General features: G+C 47.7%; 1 protein-coding gene across 1 annotated transcript in view; it reads left to right on the top strand.

Moving 5' to 3' along the window:
- Nucleotides 1-24874, top strand: part of LOC129856880 (oxysterol-binding protein-related protein 10-like) — a 107058-nt gene that overhangs the window by 12848 nt on the left and 69336 nt on the right. The window contains exons 2-3 of the mRNA XM_055924621.1: nucleotides 45-220; nucleotides 1045-1124. Coding sequence (XP_055780596.1) covers nucleotides 45-220; nucleotides 1045-1124 — 256 coding nt within the window. The remainder of the gene's footprint in view (nucleotides 1-44; nucleotides 221-1044; nucleotides 1125-24874) is intronic.

Raw genomic sequence — 24874 nt, forward strand, 5'->3', positions numbered from 1 at the left:
TGTTTTGTACCAATGGTTTCTTTGTGTCTGGTCCCCTCCTGCAGGTATTTTGTGTTGGACCCAGACATAGGTCAGCTGCAGTACTTTGTGAATGAGCCCAGTAAGAATCAGAAGCCTCGGGGATCTCTGCCCCTCGTAGGGGCCTCTGTGGCCCTCAGCGATGAACTACCACACATGTTCACTGTCCACTCTGCCACTGGAGAGGCCTACAAACTCAGAGGTAGGTGGAGAGTAATGATCTATATATGGGGGTATGTTGAGACTGGAGACATACTGTAATGATCTATGTATGGGGGTATGTTGAGACTGTAATGATCTATATATGGGGGTATGTAGAGACTGTAATGATCTATATATGGGGGTATGTTGAGACTGTAATGATCTATATATGGGGGTATGTAGAGACTGTAATGATCTATATATGGGGGTATGTAGAGACTGTAATGATATATATATGGGGTATGTAGAGACTGTAATGATCTATATATGGGGGTATGTTGAGACTGTAATGATCTATATATGGGGGTATGTAGAGACTGTAATGATCTATATATGGGGGTATGTAGAGACTGTAATGATCTATATATGGGGGTATGTAGAGACTGTAATGATCTATATATGGGGGTATGTAGAGACTGTAATGATCTATATATGGGGGTATGTAGAGACTGTAATGCTTTATATTTGGGATGCCCCAAAGTTTTGGTACTTTCATACATTTTTGATAATGGACCGAAACACAAACTGAAAGTATTAGAGTGTCTTCACAGTTTCCAGTCTGCCAGTCAGCACTTCCTTAACATGTAGTGTGTGCATCTTCAGATCCTATACTCTACAGTAATGTCTCTCTCTCTCTCCCTCTCTCACTCTTACTCTGTGTGTGTCTCTCTCTCTCTCTCTCTCTCTCTCTCTCTCTCTCTCTCTCTCTCTCTCTCTCTCTCTCTCTCTCTGTATCTCTCTCTCTCTCTCTCTCTCTCTGTATCTCTCTCTCTCTCTCTCTCTGTCTCTGTCTCTATCTCTGTCTCTGTCTCTGTCTCTCTATAGCTTCGGACGTGGGGGAACAGCAGCTGTGGATGAGTCAGATGCAGCTCTGTGCCCGGCGCCACTCTGACTCCAGTGCCAAGGTAGAATATATAGGCTATACCACCTCCTCCTTTACCTACTGTCGAATCTATAGGCTATACCACCTCCTCCTTTACCTCCTTTACCTACTGTAGAATCTATAGGATATACCACCTCCTCCTTTACCTACTGTAGAATCTATAGGCTATACCACCTCCTCCTTTACCTACTGTAGAATCTATAGGCTCTACCACCTCCTCCTTTACCTACTGTAGAATCTATAGGCTATACCACCTCCTCCTTTACCTACTGTAGAATCTATAGGCTATACCACCTCCTCCTTTACCTACTGTAGAATCTATAGGCTATACCACCTCCTCCTTTACCTACTGTAGAATCTATATGCTCTACCACCTCCTCCTTTACCTCCTTTACCTACTGTAGAATCTATAGGCTCTACCACCTCATCCTTTACCTACTGTAGAATCTATAGGCTATACCACCTCCTCCTTTACCTACTGTAGAATCTATAGGCTATACCACCTCCTCCTTTACCTACTGTAGAATCTATAGGCTATACCACCTCCTCCTTTACATACTGTAGAATCTATAGGATATACCACCTCCTCCTGTACCTACTGTAGAATCTATAGACTATACCACCTCCTCCTTTACCTACTGTAGAATCTATAGGCTATACCACCTCTTCCTTTACCTACTGTAGAATCTATAGGCTATACCACCTCCTCCTTTACCTACTGTAGAATCTAAAGGCTATACCACCTCCTCCTTTACCTACTGTAGAATCTATAGGCTCTACCACCTCCTCCTTTACCTACTGTAGAATCTATAGGATATACCACCTCCTCCTTTACATACTGTAGAATCTATAGGCTATACCACCTCCTCCTTTACCTACTGTAGAATCTATAGGCTATATTACCTCCTCCTTTACCTACTGTAGAATCTATAGGCTATATTACCTCCTCCTTTACCTACTGTAGAATCTATAGGCTATACCACCTCCTCCTTTACCTACTGTAGAATCTATAGGCTATACCACCTCCTCCTTTACCTACTGTAGAATCTATAGGCTATATTACCTCTTCCTTTACCTACTGTAGAATCTATAGGCTCTACCACCTCCTCCTTTACCTCCTTTACCTACTGTAGAATCTATAGGATATACTACCTCCTCCTTTACCTACTGTAGAATCTATATGCTATATTACCTCATCCTCATTGGCGTTTTAAAAGCATTTTGCTTTGTTGTGTCATTCGTCCCTTTCTTCTCTGTATTTTTTCTGTCTCTCTGTTATTTTCTCTCTGTTTATCTCCTTCTAAGAGGTTGGGGAGAAATGGGAATAGCATTATTTTGTCCTTTAATCATCATGGACAGGAAGCAGTCACAGACCTGCATCATTTTGTTCTTTAATCATCATGGACAGGAAGCAGTCACAGACCTGCTTCATTTTGTCCTTTAATCATCATGGACAGGAAGCAGTCACAGACCTTCTGCTGGTTTGACCTTCTCTGCTTCTTGTCTCTGACATTCTAGAATCCCAAATGCCATCCTATTCCCTGTCTAGTGCACTTCATTTGACCAGCTAGGACCCATAGGAGTTCAGTTAAAAGTAGTGCACTATTCTAAAGTGGATTTTCCAGGTGAAAAAAAAAAAAGGAGAGCAGTTGATAACATCACAAAAAAAAAAATCATGAATCCTGTTTTTATTACAAGTTGCAACAGGGAGACGCCTCCAGATCAGAAGCAGAACAAATGTCTTAACGGGGCCTTTTCTGATATGTATATATAAATCACACAGCACCAAAATGTTCTGGTAACAGCAGCCAGAGAGGCCATAGGAAGGCACAACGTCAGCTTCTCCAGAATCACACGGTGTCACAGAGACGTTATCACTGTCCCCCGGTCCAGTCTGGAGCCAAACTTGAACCATAACATTCAACACTGGCGGACATTTTTGAATAGTGTCAGTTACACAGGTCAAAGGTAGAAACGTCAGCACTTAGTTACAACAGAGAATTATAGACTGACACGTGACCATGGTTACCTGCTGCTTCCCTTCCGTTAAGGGAATGCATCAGCCTGCGTCAGTCTGCGTCAGTCTGCTTCAGTCTGCGTCAGTCTGCTTCTCCCTGTACATACAATAACTAAGCAATATGTCACGAGGGGGTGTGGTATATGGCCAATATACCACTAACCCCCGAGGTTCCTTATTGCTGTTATAAACTGGTTACCAACATGATTAGAGCAGTACAAATACACGTTTTGTCATACCCGTAGTACGATATACCACGGCTGTCAGCCAATCAGCATTCAGGGCTCGATCCACCCAGTTTATAACGTTTATTAAATATCAATCCATATCAACAGTGAATGAAATACAGGGAAATCACTTCCTGTTTGACTATTTTAGGGAACAGAGTGTCGTATGGGACACAGACCTTGGTGACGAGCAGCTTAATAGTCTGCTGATACAGTCAGGTCCTGCGCTGACATATTTATTTATTTTTTAAGTATTTTGTTTTTGTTTTTTCTGTCCAGAAAGTGCACTGCTAAGAACACTGAGTCAATGGGTCAGACATTGTTCTGTTCTGCCCTAGAAAGGAAGCCTGTAAGAATTCTAATACTGGAGAAACTAGGAGGTTGAAATATCGTACAGATGCCATATCTTATAAATAAACCTGCTTCAACAGGAAATGTGAATTGTTATGTGGATTATAATTACTCTACATTTTTTTGTTTTGGCAAAATCTAGTCTGACATTTTAAAGTGGAAATGACCAACTTTAGAAGTCTTTTAAAACCTTGAATACACTACAAGTTTGCATTTCCTGCTGTTTAAGACATTTCCCGCAATAACAGCTTCTTTCCACAAGCCATTAGACTGCTGAACAAGTCATAAAAATGGACACCGGACAATTTACATTGACCCCCACCCTCCCCTCTTGTACACTGCTGCTACTCCTACATGTGCCCCCTGTATATTGCCTCGTTATTCTTATTGTGTTACTGGATTTTGTTACTGCTTGTTTTATGATAGGTCTACCCAGGAAGAGCTGGTTTTATGATAGGTCTAACCTGGAAGAGCTGGTTTTATGATAGGCCTACACAGGAAAACTGGTTTTATGATAGGTCTAACCAGAAGTGCTGTTTATATGATAGGTCTAACCAGGAAGAGCTGTTTATATGATAGGTCTAACCAGGAAGAGCTGTTTATATGATAGGTCTAACCAGGAAGTGATGTTTATATGATAGGTCTAACCAGAAGTGCTGTTTATATGATAGGTCTAACCAGGAAGAGCTGTTTATATGATAGGTCTAACCAGGAAGAGCTGTTTATATGATAGGTCTAACCAGGAAGTGCTGTTTATATGATAGGTCTAACCAGGAAGAGCTGTTTATATGATAGGTCTAACCAGGAAGAGCTGTTTATATGATAGGTCTAACCAGAAGTGCTGTTTATATGATAGGTCTAACCAGGAAGTGCTGTTTATATGATAGGTCTAACCAGGAAGTGATGTTTATATGATAGGTCTAACCAGAAGTGCTGTTTATATGATAGGTCTAACCAGGAAGTGCTGTTTATATGATAGGTCTAACCGGGAAGAGCTGTTTATATGATAGGTCTAACCAGGAAGAGCTGTTTATATGATAGGTCTAACCAGGAAGTGATGTTTATATGATAGGTCTAACCAGGAAGTGCTGTTTATATGATAGGTCTAACCGGGAAGTGCTGTTTATAGTGCATAGAGAGAACATTGGAACAGTAAATGCCTTGGTAACCGCTGCCATCGTCACCATGTTTACTTTGTGAGTCACTGCTCATTCCCAGAGGTTTCATCAGTTCAGTTGACACAACATCCCGTCGTCCCTCACTTGTATCAATATCGTTCCTATCTGACAGCGAACGTCATTCAGAAACATTAACCGTGTGGTAAACGGTAAAGTGTATCTATCTATTGTGTGTAAGTTTACACGGAGGTGAGGGTGGTCGACCCTACAGAGTTAAACAGCAGACTGTTGTCTGTTAATAACGTGTTAGTTAGTCTAACACAGGGTCACAGGGTCACAGGGTCACAGGGAAGCAGTGTTGTTTGTGGTTCCCCCAGACTGGGGAAATGGCTCCATGTCAGAGTAGAGTTAGACTGGGGAAATGGCTCCATGTTAGACTGGGGAAATGGCTCCATGTCAGAGTAGAGTTAGACTGGGGAAATGGCTCCATGTTAGAGTAGAGTTAGACTGGGGAAATGGCTCCATGTTAGACTGGGGAAATGGCTCCATGTTAGACTGGGGAAATGGCTCCATGTCAGAGTAGAGTTAGACTGGGGAAATGGCTCCATGTTAGACTGGGGAAATGGCTCCATGTTAGACTGGGGAAATGGCTCCATGTTAGACTGGGGAAATGGCTCCATGTTAGAGTAGAGTTAGACTGGGGAAATGGCTCCATGTTAGAGTAGAGTTAGACTGGGGAAATGGCTCCATATCAGACTGGGGAAATGGCTCCATGTTAGACTGGGGAAATGGCTCCATGTTAGACTGGGGAAATGGCTCCATGTTAGTCTGGGGAAATGGCTCCATGTTAGAGTAGAGTTAGACTGGGGAAATGGCTCCATGTCAGACTGGGGAAATGGCTCCATGTCAGAGTAGAGTTAGACTGGGGAAATGGCTCCATGTCAGACTGGGGAAATGGCTCCATGTTAGAGTAGAGTTAGACTGGGGAAATGGCTCCATGTCAGAGTAGAGTTAGACTGGGGAAATGGCTCCATGTTAGACTGGGGAAATGGCTCCATGTTAGACTGGGGAAATGGCTCCATGTTAGACTGGGGAAATGGCTCCATGTCAGACTGGGGAAATGGCTCCATGTCAGACTGGGGAAATGGCTCCATGTCAGAGTAGAGTTAGACTGGGGAAATGGCTACATGTTAGACTGGGGAAATGGCTCCATGTCAGACTGGGGAAATGGCTCTATGTTAGAGTAGAGTTAGACTGGGGAAATGGCTCCATGTCAGAGTAGAGTTAGACTGGGGAAATGGCTACATGTCAGACTGGGGAAATGGCTACATGTTAGACTGGGGAAATGGCTCCATGTCAGACTGGGGAAATGGCTCCATGTCAGACTGGGGAAATGGCTCCATGTTAGACTGGGGAAATGGCTCCATGTTAGACTGGGGAAATGGCTCCATGTCAGAGTAGAGTTAGACTGGGGAAATGGCTCCATGTTAGAGTAGAGTTAGACTGGGGAAATTGCTCTATGTTAGACTGGGGAAATGGCTCCATGTCAGACTGGGGAAATGGCTCCATGTTAGACTGGGGAAATGGCTCCATGTTAGACTGGGGAAATGGCTCCATGTTAGAGTAGAGTTAGACTGGGGAAATGGCTCCATGTTAGAGTAGAGTTAGACTGGGGAAATGGCTCCATGTTAGACTGGGGAAATGGCTCCATGTTAGACTGGGGAAATGGCTCCATGTTAGAGTAGAGTTAGACTGGGGAAATGGCTCAATGTTAGAGTAGAGTTAGACTGGGGAAATGGCTCCATGTTAGACTGGGGAAATGGCTCCATGTTAGACTGGGGAAATGGCTCCATGTCAGACTGGGGAAATGGCTCCATGTCAGACTGGGGAAATGGCTCCATGTCAGACTGGGGAAATGGCTCCATGTCAGACTGGGGAAATGGCTCCATGTCAGACTGGGGAAATGGCTCCATGTTAGACTGGGGAAATGGCTCCATGTCAGAGTAGAGTTAGACTGGGGAAATGGCTCCATATCAGACTGGGGAAATGGCTCCATGTCAGACTGGGGAAATGGCTCCATGTCAGACTGGGGAAATGGCTCCATGTTAGAGTAGAGTTAGACTGGGGAAATGGCTCCATGTTAGAGTAGAGTTAGACTGGGGAAATGGCTCCATGTCAGACTGGGGAAATGGCTCCATGTCAGACTGGGGAAATGGCTCCATGTCAGACTGGGGAAATGGCTCCATGTTAGACTGGGGAAATGGCTCCATGTCAGACTGGGGAAATGGCTCCATGTTAGACTGGGGAAATGGCTCCATGTCAGACTGGGGAAATGGCTCCATGTCAGAGTAGAGTTAGACTGGGGAAATGGCTCCATGTTAGAGTAGAGTTAGACTGGGGAAATGGCTCCATGTTAGACTGGGGAAATGGCTCCATGTTAGACTGGGGAAATGGATCCATGTCAGACTGGGGAAATGGCTCCATGTCAGAGTAGAGTTAGACTGGGGAAATGGCTCCATGTTAGAGTAGAGTTAGACTGGGGAAATGGCTCTATGTTAGACTGGGGAAATGGCTCCATGTTAGACTGGGGAGATGGCTCCATGTCAGACTGGGGAAATGGCTCTATGTTAGACTGGGGAAATGGCTCCATGTTAGACTGGGGAAATGGCTCCATGTTAGAGTAGAGTTAGACTGGGGAAATGGCTCCATGTCAGACTGGGGAAATGGCTCTATGTTAGACTGGGGAAATGGCTCCATGTCAGAGTAGAGTTAGACTGGGGAAATGGCTCCATGTCAGACTGGGGAAATGGCTCCATGTTAGAGTAGAGGTAGACTGGGGAAATGACTCCATGTCAGACTGGGGAAATGGCTCCATGTTAGACTGGGGAAATGGCTCCATGTTAGACTGGGGAAATGGCTCCATGTTAGACTGGGGAAATGGCTCCATGTTAGACTGGGGAAATGGCTCCATGTTAGACTGGGGAAATGGCTCCATGTTAGACTGGGGAAATGGCTCCATGTTAGACTGGGGAAATGGCTCCATGTTAGACTGGGGAAATGGCTCCATGTTAGACTGGGGAAATGGCTCCATGTTAGACTGGGGAAATGGCTCCATGTCAGACTGGGGAAATGGCTCCATGTTAGACTGGGGAAATGGCTCCATGTCAGACTGGGGAAATGGCTCCATGTTAGACTGGGGAAATGGCTCCATGTTAGACTGGGGAAATGGCTACATGTCAGACTGGGGAAATGGCTCCATGTCAGACTGGGGAAATGGCTCCATGTTAGACTGGGGAAATGGCTCCATGTTAGACTGGGGAAATGGCTCCATGTCAGACTGGGGAAATGGCTACATGTCAGACTGGGGAAATGGCTCTATGTTAGACTGGGGAAATGGCTCCATGTCAGACTGGGGAAATGGCTCCATGTTAGACTGGGGAAATGGCTCCATGTTAGAGTAGAGTTAGACTGGGGAAATGGCTCCATGTTAGACTGGGGAAATGGCTCCATGTCAGAGTAGAGTTAGACTGGGGAAATGGCTCCATGTTAGAGTAGAGTTAGACTGGGGAAATGGCTCCATGTTAGACTGGGGAAATGGCTCCATGTCAGACTGTGGAAATGGCTCCATGTTAGACTGGGGAAATGGCTCCATGTCAGAGTAGAGTTAGACTGGGGAAATGGCTCCATGTCAGACTGGGGAAATGGCTCCATGTCAGAGTAGAGTTAGACTGGGGAAATGGCTCCATGTCAGACTGGGGAAATGGCTCCATGTCAGAGTAGAGTTAGACTGGGGAAATGGCTCCATGTCAGAGTAGAGTTAGACTGGGGAAATGGCTCCATGTTAGACTGGGGAAATGGCTCCATGTTAGACTGGGGAAATGGCTCCATGTTAGACTGGGGAAATGGCTCCATGTTAGACTGGGGAAATGGCTCCATGTTAGACTGGGGAAATGGCTCCATGTCAGAGTAGAGTTAGACTGGGGAAATGGCTCCATGTTAGACTGGGGAAATGGCTCCATGTTAGACTGGGGAAATGGCTCCATGTTAGACTGGGGAAATGGCTCCATGTTAGAGTAGAGTTAGACTGGGGAAATGGCTCCATGTTAGAGTAGAGTTAGACTGGGGAAATGGCTCCATATCAGACTGGGGAAATGGCTCCATGTTAGACTGGGGAAATGGCTCCATGTTAGACTGGGGAAATGGCTCCATGTTAGACTGGGGAAATGGCTCCATGTTAGACTGGGGAAATGGCTCCATGTTAGACTGGGGAAATGGCTCCATGTTAGAGTAGAGTTAGACTGGGGAAATGGCTCCATGTCAGACTGGGGAAATGGCTCCATGTCAGAGTAGAGTTAGACTGGGGAAATGGCTCCATGTCAGACTGGGGAAATGGCTCCATGTTAGAGTAGAGTTAGACTGGGGAAATGGCTCCATGTCAGAGTAGAGTTAGACTGGGGAAATGGCTCCATGTTAGACTGGGGAAATGGCTCCATGTTAGACTGGGGAAATGGCTCCATGTTAGACTGGGGAAATGGCTCCATGTTAGACTGGGGAAATGGCTCCATGTCAGACTGGGGAAATGGCTCTATGTTAGAGTAGAGTTAGACTGGGGAAATGGCTCCATGTCAGAGTAGAGTTAGACTGGGGAAATGGCTACATGTCAGACTGGCGAAATGGCTACATGTTAGACTGGGGAAATGGCTCCATGTCAGACTGGGGAAATGGCTCCATGTTAGACTGGGGAAATGGCTCCATGTTAGACTGGGGAAATGGCTACATGTCAGAGTAGAGTTAGACTGGGGAAATGGCTCCATGTTAGAGTAGAGTTAGACTGGGGAAATGGCTCTATGTTAGACTGGGGAAATGGCTCCATGTCAGACTGGGGAAATGGCTCCATGTTAGACTGGGGAAATGGCTCCATGTTAGACTGGGGAAATGGCTCCATGTTAGAGTAGAGTTAGACTGGGGAAATGGCTCCATGTTAGAGTAGAGTTAGACTGGGGAAATGGCTCCATGTTAGACTGGGGAAATGGCTCCATGTTAGACTGGGGAAATGGCTCCATGTTAGAGTAGAGTTAGACTGGGGAAATGGCTCCATGTTAGAGTAGAGTTAGACTGGGGAAATGGCTCCATGTTAGACTGGGGAAATGGCTCCATGTTAGACTGGGGAAATGGCTCCATGTCAGACTGGGGAAATGGCTCCATGTCAGACTGGGGAAATGGCTCCATGTCAGACTGGGGAAATGGCTCCATAACAGACTGGGGAAATGGCTCCATGTCAGACTGGGGAAATGGCTCCATGTTAGACTGGGGAAATGGCTCCATGTCAGAGTAGAGTTAGACTTGGGAAATGGCTCCATATCAGACTGGGGAAATGGCTCCATGTCAGACTGGGGAAATGGCTCCATGTCAGACTGGGGAAATGGCTCCATGTCAGACTGGGGAAATGGCTCCATGTTAGAGTAGAGTTAGACTGGGGAAATGGCTCCATGTTAGAGTAGAGTTAGACTGGGGAAATGGCTCCATGTCAGACTGGGGAAATGGCTCCATGTCAGACTGGGGAAATGGCTCCATGTCAGACTGGGGAAATGGCTCCATGTTAGACTGGGGAAATGGCTCCATGTCAGACTGGGGAAATGGCTCCATGTTAGACTGGGGAAATGGCTCCATTTCAGACTGGGGAAATGGCTCCATGTCAGAGTAGAGTTAGACTGGGGAAATGGCTCCATGTTAGAGTAGAGTTAGACTGGGGAAATGGCTCCATGTTAGACTGGGGAAATGGCTCCATGTTAGACTGGGGAAATGGATCCATGTCAGACTGGGGAAATGGCTCCATGTCAGAGTAGAGTTAGACTGGGGAAATGGCTCCATGTTAGAGTAGAGTTAGACTGGGGAAATGGCTCTATGTTAGACTGGGGAAATGGCTCCATGTTAGACTGGGGAGATGGCTCCATGTCAGACTGGGGAAATGGCTCTATGTTGGACTGGGGAAATGGCTCCATGTTAGACTGGGGAAATGGCTCCATGTTAGAGTAGAGTTAGACTGGGGAAATGGCTCCATGTCAGACTGGGGAAATGGCTCTATGTTAGACTGGGGAAATGGCTCCATGTCAGAGTAGAGTTAGACTGGGGAAATGGCTCCATGTCAGACTGGGGAAATGGCTCCATGTTAGAGTAGAGTTAGACTGGGGAAATGACTCCATGTCAGACTGGGGAAATGGCTCCATGTTAGACTGGGGAAATGGCTCCATGTTAGACTGGGGAAATGGCTCCATGTTAGACTGGGGAAATGGCTCCATGTTAGACTGGGGAAATGGCTCCATGTTAGACTGGGGAAATGGCTCCATGTTAGACTGGGGAAATGGCTCCATATTAGACTGGGGAAATGGCTCCATGTTAGACTGGGGAAATGGCTCCATGTTAGACTGGGGAAATGGCTCCATGTTAGACTGGGGAAATGGCTACATGTCAGACTGGGGAAATGGCTCCATGTTAGACTGGCGAAATGGCTCCATGTCAGACTGGGGAAATGGCTCCATGTTAGACTGGGGAAATGGCTCCATGTTAGACTTGGGAAATGGCTACATGTCAGACTGGGGAAATGGCTCCATGTCAGACTGGGGAAATGGCTCCATGTTAGACTGGGGAAATGGCTCCATGTTAGACTGGGGAAATGGCTCCATGTCAGACTGGGGAAATGGCTACATGTCAGACTGGGGAAATGGCTCTATGTTAGACTGGGGAAATGGCTCCATGTCAGACTGGGGAAATGGCTCCATGTTAGACTGGGGAAATGGCTCCATGTTAGAGTAGAGTTAGACTGGGGAAATGGCTCCATGTTAGACTGGGGAAATGGCTCCATGTCAGAGTAGAGTTAGACTGGGGAAATGGCTCCATGTTAGAGTAGAGTTAGACTGGGGAAATGGCTCCATGTTAGACTGGGGAAATGGCTCCATGTCAGACTGGGGAAATGGCTCCATGTCAGACTGGGGAAATGGCTCCATGTTAGACTGGGGAAATGGCTCCATGTCAGAGTAGAGTTAGACTGGGGAAATGGCTCCATGTCAGACTGGGGAAATGGCTCCATGTCAGAGTAGAGTTAGACTGGGGAAATGGCTCCATGTCAGACTGGGGAAATGGCTCCATGTCAGAGTAGAGTTAGACTGGGGAAATGGCTCCATGTCAGAGTAGAGTTAGACTGGGGAAATGGCTCCATGTTAGAGTAGAGTTAGACTGGGGAAATGGCTCCATGTTAGACTGGGGAAATGGCTCCATGTCAGACTGGGGAAATGGCTCCATGTCAGAGTAAAGTTAGACTGGGGAAATGGCTCCATGTCAGACTGGGGAAATGGCTCCATGTTAGAGTAGAGTTAGACTGGGGAAATGGCTCCATGTCAGACTGGGGAAATGGCTCCATGTCAGACTGGGGAAATGGCTCCATGTTAGACTGGGGAAATGGCTCCATGTTAGACTGGGGAAATGGCTCCATGTCAGAGTAGAGTTAGACTGGGGAAATGGCTCCATGTCAGACTGGGGAAATGGCTCCATGTCAGAGTAGAGTTAGACTGGGGAAATGGCTCCATGTTAGAGTAGAGTTAGACTGGGGAAATGGCTCCATGTTAGACTGGGGAAATGGCTCCATGTTAGACTGGGGAAATGGCTCCATGTTAGACTGGGGAAATGGCTCCATGTTAGAGTAGAGTTAGACTGGGGAAATGGCTCCATGTTAGACTGGGGAAATGGCTCCATGTCAGACTGGGGAAATGGCTCCATGTCAGAGTAGAGTTAGACTGGGGAAATGGCTCTATGTCAGACTGGGGAAATGGCTCCATGTCAGAGTAGAGTTAGACTGGGGAAATGGCTATATGTCAGACTGGGGAAATGGCTCCATGTTAGACTGGGGAAATGGCTCCATGTTAGACTGGGGAAATGGCTCCATGTCAGACTGGGGAAATGGCTCCATGTCAGACTGGGGAAATGGCTCCATGTTAGACTGGGGAAATGGCTCCATGTCAGAGTAGAGTTAGACTGGGGAAATGGCTCCATGTCAGAGTAGAGTTAGACTGGGGAAATGGCTCTATGTTAGACTGGGGAAATGGCTCCATGTTAGACTGGGGAAATGGCTCCATGTTAGACTGGGGAAATGGCTCCATGTTAGACTGGGGAAATGGCTCCATGTTAGACTGGGGAAATGGCTCCATGTCAGAGTAGAGTTAGACTGGGGAAATGGCTCCATGTCAGACTGGGGAAATGGCTCCATGTCAGAGTAGAGTTAGACTGGGGAAATGGCTCTATGTTAGACTGGGGAAATGGCTCCATGTTAGACTGGGGAAATGGCTCCATGTTAGACTGGGGAAATGGCTCCATGTTAGAGTAGAGTTAGACTGGGGAAATGGCTCCATGTTAGACTGGGGAAATGGCTCCATGTTAGACTGGGGAAATGGCTCCATGTTAGAGTAGAGTTAGACTGGGGAAATGGCTCCATGTTAGACTGGGGAAATGGCTCCATGTTAGAGTAGAGTTAGACTGGGGAAATGGCTCCATGTTAGACTGGGGAAATGGCTCCATGTTAGAGTAGAGTTAGACTGGGGAAATGGCTCCATGTTAGACTGGGGAAATGGCTCCATGTTAGACTGGGGAAATGGCCCCATGTTAGACTGGGGAAATGGTTCCATGTTAGACTGGGGAAATGGCTCCATGTCAGACTGGGGAAATGGCTCCATGTTAGACTGGGGAAATGGCTCCATGTTAGAGTAGAGTTAGACTGGGGAAATGGCTCCATGTTAGACTGGGGAAATGGCTCCATGTTAGACTGGGGAAATGGCTCCATGTTAGAGTAGAGTTAGACTGGGGAAATGGCTCTATGTTAGACTGGGGAAATGGCTCCATGTTAGACTGGGGAAATGGCTCCATGTTAGATTGGGGAAATGGCTCCATGTTAGACTGGGGAAATGGCTCCATATTAGACTGGGGAAATGGCTCCATGTTAGACTGGGGAAATGGCTCCATGTTAGACTGGGGAAATGGCTCCATGTTAGACTGGGGAAATGGCTACATGTCAGACTGGGGAAATGGCTCCATGTTAGACTGGCGAAATGGCTCCATGTCAGACTGGGGAAATGGCTCCATGTTAGACTGGGGAAATGGCTCCATGTTAGACTGGGGAAATGGCTACATGTCAGACTGGGGAAATGGCTCCATGTCAGACTGGGGAAATGGCTCCATGTTAGACTGGGGAAATGGCTCCATGTTAGACTGGGGAAATGGCTCCATGTCAGACTGGGGAAATGGCTACATGTCAGACTGGGGAAATGGCTCTATGTTAGACTGGGGAAATGGCTCCATGTCAGACTGGGGAAATGGCTCCATGTTAGACTGGGGAAATGGCTCCATGTTAGAGTAGAGTTAGACTGGGGAAATGGCTCCATGTTAGACTGGGGAAATGGCTCCATGTCAGACTGGGGAAATGGCTCCATGTCAGAGTAAAGTTAGACTGGGGAAATGGCTCCATGTCAGACTGGGGAAATGGCTCCATGTTAGAGTAGAGTTAGACTGGGGAAATGGCTCCATGTCAGACTGGGGAAATGGCTCCATGTCAGACTGGGGAAATGGCTCCATGTTAGACTGGGGAAATGGCTCCATGTTAGACTGGGGAAATGGCTCCATGTCAGAGTAGAGTTAGACTGGGGAAATGGCTCCATGTCAGACTGGGGAAATGGCTCCATGTCAGAGTAGAGTTAGACTGGGGAAATGGCTCCATGTTAGAGTAGAGTTAGACTGGGGAAATGGCTCCATGTTAGACTGGGGAAATGGCTCCATGTTAGACTGGGGAAATGGCTCCATGTTAGACTGGGGAAATGGCTCCATGTTAGAGTAGAGTTAGACTGGGGAAATGGCTCCATGTTAGACTGGGGAAATGGCTCCATGTCAGACTGGGGAAATGGCTCCATGTCAGAGTAGAGTTAGACTGGGGAAATGGCTCTATGTCAGACTGGGGAAATGGCTCCATGTCAGAGTAGAGTTAGACTGGGGAAATGGCTATATGTCAGACTGGGGAAATGGCTCCATGTTAGACTGGGGAAATGGCTCCATGTTAGACTGGGGAAATGGCTCCATGTCAGACTGGGGAAATGGCTCCATGTCAGACTGGGGAAATGGCTCCATGTTAGACTGGGGAAATGGCTCCATGTCAGAGTAGAGTTAGACTGGGGAAATGGCTCCATGTCAGAGTAGAGTTAGACTGGGGAAATGGCTCTATGTTAGACTGGGGAAATGGCTCCATGTTAGACTGGGGAAATGGCTCCATGTTAGACTGGGGAAATGGCTCCATGTTAGACTGGGGAAATGGCTCCATGTTAGACTGGGGAAATGGCTCCATGTCAGAGTAGAGTTAGACTGGGGAAATGGCTCCATGTCAGACTGGGGAAATGGCTCCATGTCAGAGTAGAGTTAGACTGGGGAAATGGCTCTATGTTAGACTGGGGAAATGGCTCCATGTTAGACTGGGGAAATGGCTCCATGTTAGACTGGGGAAATGGCTCCATGTTAGAGTAGAGTTAGACTGGGGAAATGGCTCCATGTTAGACTGGGGAAATGGCTCCATGTTAGACTGGGGAAATGGCTCCATGTTAGAGTAGAGTTAGACTGGGGAAATGGCTCCATGTTAGACTGGGGAAATGGCTCCATGTTAGAGTAGAGTTAGACTGGGGAAATGGCTCCATGTTAGACTGGGGAAATGGCTCCATGTTAGAGTAGAGTTAGACTGGGGAAATGGCTCCATGTTAGACTGGGGAAATGGCTCCATGTTAGACTGGGGAAATGGCCCCATGTTAGACTCGGGAAATGGTTCCATGTTAGACTGGGGAAATGGCTCCATGTCAGACTGGGGAAATGGCTCCATGTTAGATTGGGGAAATGGCTCCATGTTAGAGTAGAGTTAGACTGGGGAAATGGCTCCATGTTAGACTGGGGAAATGGCTCCATGTTAGACTGGGGAAATGGCTCCATGTTAGAGTAGAGTTAGACTGGGGAAATGGCTCTATGTTAGACTGGGGAAATGGCTCCATGTTAGACTGGGGAAATGGCTCCATGTTAGATTGGGGAAATGGCTCCATGTTAGACTGGGGAAATGGCTCCATATTAGACTGGGGAAATGGCTCCATGTTAGACTGGGGAAATGGCTCCATGTTAGACTGGGGAAATGGCTCCATGTTAGACTGGGGAAATGGCTACATGTCAGACTGGGGAAATGGCTCCATGTTAGACTGGCGAAATGGCTCCATGTCAGACTGGGGAAATGGCTCCATGTTAGACTGGGGAAATGGCTCCATGTTAGACTGGGGAAATGGCTACATGTCAGACTGGGGAAATGGCTCCATGTCAGACTGGGGAAATGGCTCCATGTTAGACTGGGGAAATGGCTCCATGTTAGACTGGGGAAATGGCTCCATGTCAGACTGGGGAAATGGCTACATGTCAGACTGGGGAAATGGCTCTATGTTAGACTGGGGAAATGGCTCCATGTCAGACTGGGGAAATGGCTCCATGTTAGACTGGGGAAATGGCTCCATGTTAGAGTAGAGTTAGACTGGGGAAATGGCTCCATGTTAGACTGGGGAAATGGCTCCATGTCAGAGTAGAGTTAGACTGGGGAAATGGCTCCATGTTAGAGTAGAGTTAGACTGGGGAAATGGCTCCATGTTAGACTGGGGAAATGGCTCCATGTCAGACTGGGGAAATGGCTCCATGTCAGACTGGGGAAATGGCTCCATGTTAGACTGGGGAAATGGCTCCATGTCAGAGTAGAGTTAGACTGGGGAAATGGCTCCATGTCAGACTGGGGAAATGGCTCCATGTCAGAGTAAAGTTAGACTGGGGAAATGGCTCCATGTCAGACTGGGGAAATGGCTCCATGTCAGAGTAGAGTTAGACTGGGGAAATGGCTCCATGTCAGAGTAGAGTTAGACTGGGGAAATGGCTCCATGTTAGAGTAGAGTTAGACTGGGGAAATGGCTCCATGTTAGACTGGGGAAATGGCTCCATGTCAGACTGGGGAAATGGCTCCATGTCAGAGTAAAGTTAGACTGGGGAAATGGCTCCATGTCAGACTGGGGAAATGGCTCCATGTTAGAGTAGAGTTAGACTGGGGAAATGGCTCCATGTCAGACTGGGGAAATGGCTCCATGTTAGACTGGGGAAATGGCTCCATGTTAGACTGGGGAAATGGCTCCATGTTAGACTGGGGAAATGGCTCCATGTCAGAGTAGAGTTAGACTGGGGAAATGGCTCCATGTCAGACTGGGGAAATGGCTCCATGTCAGAGTAGAGTTAGACTGGGGAAATGGCTCCATGTTAGAGTAGAGTTAGACTGGGGAAATGGCTCCATGTTAGACTGGGGAAATGGCTCCATGTTAGACTGGGGAAATGGCTCCATGTTAGACTGGGGAAATGGCTCCATGTTAGAGTAGAGTTAGACTGGGGAAATGGCTCCATGTTAGACTGGGGAAATGGCTCCATGTCAGACTGGGGAAATGGCTCCATGTCAGAGTAGAGTTAGACTGGGGAAATGGCTCTATGTCAGACTGGGGAAATGGCTCCATGTCAGAGTAGAGTTAGACTGGGGAAATGGCTATATGTCAGACTGGGGAAATGGCTCCATGTTAGACTGGGGAAATGGCTCCATGTTAGACTGGGGAAATGGCTCCATGTCAGACTGGGGAAATGGCTCCATGTCAGACTGGGGAAATGGCTCCATGTTAGACTGGGGAAATGGCTCCATGTCAGAGTAGAGTTAGACTGGGGAAATGGCTCCATGTCAGAGTAGAGTTAGACTGGGGAAATGGCTCTATGTTAGACTGGGGAAATGGCTCCATGTTAGACTGGGGAAATGGCTCCATGTTAGACTGGGGAAATGGCTCCATGTTAGACTGGGGAAATGGCTCCATGTTAGACTGGGGAAATGGCTCCATGTCAGAGTAGAGTTAGACTGGGGAAATGGCTCCATGTCAGACTGGGGAAATGGCTCCATGTCAGAGTAGAGTTAGACTGGGGAAATGGCTCTATGTTAGACTGGGGAAATGGCTCCATGTTAGACTGGGGAAATGGCTCCATGTTAGACTGGGGAAATGGCTCCATGTTAGAGTAGAGTTAGACTGGGGAAATGGCTCCATGTTAGACTGGGGAAATGGCTCCATGTTAGACTGGGGAAATGGCTCCATGTTAGAGTAGAGTTAGACTGGGGAAATGGCTCCATGTTAGACTGGGGAAATGGCTCCATGTTAGAGTAGAGTTAGACTGGGGAAATGGCTCCATGTTAGACTGGGGAAATGGCTCCATGTTAGACTGGGGAAATGGCTCCATGTCAGACTGGGGAAATGGCTCCATGTTAGACTGGGGAAATGGCTCCATGTCAGACTGGGGAAATGGCTCCATGTCAGAGTAGAGTTAGACTGGGGAAATGACTCCATGTTAGACTGGGGAAATGACTCCATGTTAGACTGGGGAAATGGCTCCATGTTAGACTGGGGAAATGGCTACATGTCAGACTGGGGAAATGGCTCCATGTCAGAGTAGAGTTAGACTGGGGAAATGGCTCCATGTTAGACTGGGGAAATGGCTCCATGTTAGACTGGGGAAATGGTTCCATGTCAGACTGGGGAAATGGCTCCATGTCAGACTGGGGAAATGGCTCCATGTTAGACTGGGGAAATGGCTCCATGTTAGACTGGGGAAATGGCTCCATGTTAGACTGGGGAAATGGTTCCATGTTAGACTGGGGAAATGGCTCCATGTCAGACTGGGGAAATGGCTCCATGTTAGACTGGGGAAATGGCTCCATGTTAGAGTAGAGTTAGACTGGGGAAATGGCTCCATGTTAGACTGGGGAAATGGCTCCATGTTAGAGTAGAGTTAGACTGGGGAAATGGCTCCATGTTAGACTGGGGAAATGGCTCCATGTTAGAGTAGAGTTAGACTGGGGAAATGGCTCCATGGTAGACTGGGGAAATGGCTCCATGTTAGAGTAGAGTTAGACTGGGGAAATGGCTCCATGTTAGACTGGGGAAATGGCTCCATGTTAGACTGGGGAAATGGCTCCATGTCAGACTGGGGAAATGGCTCCATGTTAGACTGGGGAAATGGCTCAATGTCAGACTGGGGAAATGGCTCCATGTCAGAGTAGAGTTAGACTGGGGAAATGACTCCATGTTAGACTGGGGAAATGACTCCATGTTAGACTGGGGAAATGGCTCCATGTTAGACTGGGGAAATGGCTACATGTCAGACTGGGGAAATGGCTCCATGTCAGAGTAGAGTTAGACTGGGGAAATGACTCCATGTTAGACTGGGGAAATGGCTCCATGTCAGACTGGGGAAATGACTACATGTCAGACTGGGGAAATGGCTCTATGTTAGACTGGGGAAATGGCTCCATGTCAGACTGGGGAAATGGCTCCATGTTAGACTGGGGAAATGGCTCCATGTTAGAGTAGAGTTAGACTGGGGAAATGGCTCCATGTTAGACTGGGGAAATGGCTCCATGTCAGAGTAGAGTTAGACTGGGGAAATGGCTCCATGTTAGAGTAGAGTTAGACTGGGGAAATGGCTCCATGTTAGACTGGGGAAATGGCTCCATGTCAGACTGGGGAAATGGCTCCATGTCAGACTGGGGAAATGGCTCCATGTTAGACTGGGGAAATGGCTCCATGTCAGAGTAGAGTTAGACTGGGGAAATGGCTCCATGTCAGACTGGGGAAATGGCTCCATGTCAGAGTAGAGTTAGACTGGGGAAATGGCTCCATGTCAGACTGGGGAAATGGCTCCATGTCAGAGTAGAGTTAGACTGGGGAAATGGCTCCATGTCAGAGTAGAGTTAGACTGGGGAAATGGCTCCATGTTAGAGTAGAGTTAGACTGGGGAAATGGCTCCATGTTAGACTGGGGAAATGGCTCCATGTCAGACTGGGGAAATGGCTCCATGTCAGAGTAAAGTTAGACTGGGGAAATGGCTCCATGTCAGACTGGGGAAATGGCTCCATGTTAGAGTAGAGTTAGACTGGGGAAATGGCTCCATGTCAGACTGGGGAAATGGCTCCATGTTAGACTGGGGAAATGGCTCCATGTTAGACTGGGGAAATGGCTCCATGTTAGACTGGGGAAATGGCTCCATGTCAGAGTAGAGTTAGACTGGGGAAATGGCTCCATGTCAGACTGGGGAAATGGCTCCATGTCAGAGTAGAGTTAGACTGGGGAAATGGCTCCATGTTAGAGTAGAGTTAGACTGGGGAAATGGCTCCATGTTAGACTGGGGAAATGGCTCCATGTTAGACTGGGGAAATGGCTCCATGTTAGACTGGGGAAATGGCTCCATGTTAGAGTAGAGTTAGACTGGGGAAATGGCTCCATGTTAGACTGGGGAAATGGCTCCATGTCAGACTGGGGAAATGGCTCCATGTCAGAGTAGAGTTAGACTGGGGAAATGGCTCTATGTCAGACTGGGGAAATGGCTCCATGTCAGAGTAGAGTTAGACTGGGGAAATGGCTATATGTCAGACTGGGGAAATGGCTCCATGTTAGACTGGGGAAATGGCTCCATGTTAGACTGGGGAAATGGCTCCATGTCAGACTGGGGAAATGGCTCCATGTCAGACTGGGGAAATGGCTCCATGTTAGACTGGGGAAATGGCTCCATGTCAGAGTAGAGTTAGACTGGGGAAATGGCTCCATGTCAGAGTAGAGTTAGACTGGGGAAATGGCTCTATGTTAGACTGGGGAAATGGCTCCATGTTAGACTGGGGAAATGGCTCCATGTTAGACTGGGGAAATGGCTCCATGTTAGACTGGGGAAATGGCTCCATGTTAGACTGGGGAAATGGCTCCATGTCAGAGTAGAGTTAGACTGGGGAAATGGCTCCATGTCAGACTGGGGAAATGGCTCCATGTCAGAGTAGAGTTAGACTGGGGAAATGGCTCTATGTTAGACTGGGGAAATGGCTCCATGTTAGACTGGGGAAATGGCTCCATGTTAGACTGGGGAAATGGCTCCATGTTAGAGTAGAGTTAGACTGGGGAAATGGCTCCATGTTAGACTGGGGAAATGGCTCCATGTTAGACTGGGGAAATGGCTCCATGTTAGAGTAGAGTTAGACTGGGGAAATGGCTCCATGTTAGACTGGGGAAATGGCTCCATGTTAGAGTAGAGTTAGACTGGGGAAATGGCTCCATGTTAGACTGGGGAAATGGCTCCATGTTAGAGTAGAGTTAGACTGGGGAAATGGCTCCATGTTAGACTGGGGAAATGGCTCCATGTTAGACTGGGGAAATGGCTCCATGTTAGACTGGGGAAATGGCTCCATGTTAGACTGGGGAAATGGCTCCATGTCAGACTGGGGAAATGGCTCCATGTCAGAGTAGAGTTAGACTGGGGAAATGACTCCATGTTAGACTGGGGAAATGACTCCATGTTAGACTGGGGAAATGGCTCCATGTTAGACTGGGGAAATGGCTACATGTCAGACTGGGGAAATGGCTCCATGTCAGAGTAGAGTTAGACTGGGGAAATGACTCCATGTTAGACTGGGGAAATGGCTCCATGTCAGACTGGGGAAATGACTCCATGTTAGACTGGGGAAATGGCTCCATGTTAGACTGGGGAAATGGCTCCATTTCAGACTGGGGAAATGGCTCCATGTTAGACTGGGGAAATGGCTCCATGTTAGAGTAGAGTTAGACTGGGGAAATGGCTCCATGTTAGACTGGGGAAATGGCTCCATGTTAGACTGGGGAAATGGTTCCATGTCAGACTGGGGAAATGGCTCCATGTCAGACTGGGGAAATGGCTCCATGTTAGACTGGGGAAATGGCTCCATGTTAGACTGGGGAAATGGCTCCATGTTAGACTGGGGAAATGGTTCCATGTTAGACTGGGGAAATGGCTCCATGTCAGACTGGGGAAATGGCTCCATGTTAGACTGGGGAAATGGCTCCATGTTAGAGTAGAGTTAGACTGGGGAAATGGCTCCATGTTAGACTGGGGAAATGGCTCCATGTTAGAGTAGAGTTAGACTGGGGAAATGGCTCCATGTTAGACTGGGGAAATGGCTCCATGTTAGAGTAGAGTTAGACTGGGGAAATGGCTCCATGGTAGACTGGGGAAATGGCTCCATGTTAGAGTAGAGTTAGACTGGGGAAATGGCTCCATGTTAGACTGGGGAAATGGCTCCATGTTAGACTGGGGAAATGGCTCCATGTCAGACTGGGGAAATGGCTCCATGTTAGACTGGGGAAATGGCTCAATGTCAGACTGGGGAAATGGCTCCATGTCAGAGTAGAGTTAGACTGGGGAAATGACTCCATGTTAGACTGGGGAAATGACTCCATGTTAGACTGGGGAAATGGCTCCATGTTAGACTGGGGAAATGGCTACATGTCAGACTGGGGAAATGGCTCCATGTCAGAGTAGAGTTAGACTGGGGAAATGACTCCATGTTAGACTGGGGAAATGGCTCCATGTCAGACTGGGGAAATGACTCCATGTTAGACTGGGGAAATGGCTCCATGTTAGACTGGGGAAATGGCTCCATTTCAGACTGGGGAAATGGCTCCATGTTAGACTGGGGAAATGGCTCCATGTTAGAGTAGAGTTAGACTGGGGAAATGGCTCCATGTTAGACTGGGGAAATGGCTCCATGTTAGACTTGGGAAATGGTTCCATGTCAGACTGGGGAAATGGCTCCATGTCAGACTGGGGAAATGGCTCCATTTTAGACTGGGGAAATGGCTCCATGTTAGACTGGGGAAATGGCTCCATGTTAGACTGGGGAAATGGTTCCATGTTAGACTGGGGAAATGGCTCCATGTCAGACTGGGGAAATGGCTCCATGTCAGACTAGGGAAATGGCTCCATGTTAGACTGGGGAAATGGCTCTATGTTAGACTGGGGAAATATGCTCTATGTTAGAGTAGAGTTAGACTTGGGAAATGGCTCCATGTCAGAGTAGAGTTAGACTGGGGAAATGGCTCCATGTTAGACTGGGGAAATGGCTTTATGTTAGACTGGGGAAATGGCTCCATGTCAGACTGGGGAAATGGCTCCATGTCAGAGTAGAGTTAGACTGGGGAAATGGCTCCATGTCAGAGTAGAGTTAGACTGGGAAATGGCTCCATGTCAGATTGGGGAAATGGCTCCATGTTAGACTGGGGAAATGGCTCCATGTCAGAGTAGAGTTAGACTGGGAAATGGCTCCATGTTAGAGTAGAGTTAGACTGGGAAATGGCTCCATGTCAGAGTAGAGTTAGACTGGGGAAATGGCTCCATGTTAGAGTAGAGTCAGACTGGGGAAATGGCTCCATGTCAGACTGGGGAAATGGCTCCATGTTAGACTGGGGAAATGGCTCCATGTTAGAGTAGAGTTAGACTGGGGAAATGGCTCCATGTTAGACTGGGGAAATGGCTCCATGTTAGAGTAGAGTTAGACTGGGGAAATGGCTCCATGTTAGACTGGGGAAATGGCTCCATGTTAGACTGGGGAAATGGCTCCATGTTAGAGTAGAGTTAGACTGGGGAAATGGCTCCATGTTAGACTGGGGAAATGGCTCCATGTTAGAGTAGAGTTAGACTGGGGAAATGGCTCCATGTCAGACTGGGGAAATGGCTCCATGTCAGAGTAGAGTTAGACTGGGGAAATTGCTCCATGTCAGACTGGGGAAATGGCTCCATGTCAGAGTAGAGTTAGACTGGGGAAATGGCTCCATGTTAGAGTAGAGTTAGACTGGGGAAATGGCTCCATGTTAGAGTAGAGTTAGACTGGGGAAATGGCTCCATGTCAAACTGGGGAAATGGCTCCATGTCAGACTGGGGAAATGGCTCCATGTTAGAGTAGAGTTAGACTGGGGAAATGGCTACATGTCAGACTGGGGAAATGGCTCCATGTTAGACTGGGGAAATGGCTCCATGTTAGACTGGGGAAATGGCTCCATGTTAGACTGGGGAAATGGCTCCATGTTAGACTGGGGAAATGGCTCCATGTCAGACTGGGGAAATGGCTCCATGTTAGAGTAGAGTTAGACTGGGGAAATGGCTCCATGTCAGAGTAGAGTTAGACTGGGGAAATGGCTCCATGTCAGAGTAGAGTTAGACTGGGGAAATGGCTCCATGTCAGACTGGGGAAATGGCTCCATGTCAGAGTAGAATTAGACTGGGGAAATGGCTCCATGTTAGACTGGGGAAATGGCTCCATGTCAGAGTAGAGTTAGACTGGGGAAATGGCTCCATGTTAGAGTAGAGTTAGACTGGGGAAATGGCTCCATGTAAGACTGGGGAAATGGCTCCATGTCAGAGTAGAGTTAGACTGGGGAAATGGCTCCATGTTAGAGTAGAGTTAGACTGGGGAAATGGCTCAATGTTAGAGTAGAGTTAGACTGGGGAAATGGCTCCATGTTAGACTGGGGAAATGGCTCCATGTTAGACTGGGGAAATGGCTCCATGTCAGACTGGGGAAATGGCTCCATGTTAGATTGGGGAAATGGCTCCATGTTAGAGTAGAGTTAGACTGGGGAAATGGCTCCATGTTAGAGTAGAGTTAGACTGGGGAAATGGCTCCATGTTAGACTGGGGAAATGGCTCCATGTTAGACTGGGGAAATGGCTCCATGTTAGACTGGGGAAATGGCTCCATGTCAGACTGGGGAAATGGCTCCATGTTAGACTGGGGAAATGGCTCCATGTCAGACTGGGGAAATGGCTCCATGTTAGATTGGGGAAATGGCTCTATGTTAGAGTAGAGTTAGACTGGGGAAATGGCTCCATGTAGAGTAGAGTTAGACTGGGGAAATGGCTCCATGTCAGAGTAGAGTTAGACTGGGGAAATGGCTCCATGTTAGACTGGGGAAATGGCTCTATGTTAGACTGGGGAAATGGCTCCATGTCAGACTGGGGAAATGGCTCCATGTCAGAGTAGAGTTAGACTGGGGAAATGGCTCCATGTCAGAGTAGAGTTAGACTGGGAAATGGCTCCATGTCAGATTGGGGAAATGGCTCCATGTTAGACTGCGGAAATGGCTCCA

The sequence above is a fragment of the Salvelinus fontinalis genome, chromosome 6 (assembly GCF_029448725.1).
Source record: "Salvelinus fontinalis isolate EN_2023a chromosome 6, ASM2944872v1, whole genome shotgun sequence".
Taxonomy (NCBI): Eukaryota; Metazoa; Chordata; class Actinopteri; order Salmoniformes; family Salmonidae; genus Salvelinus; species Salvelinus fontinalis.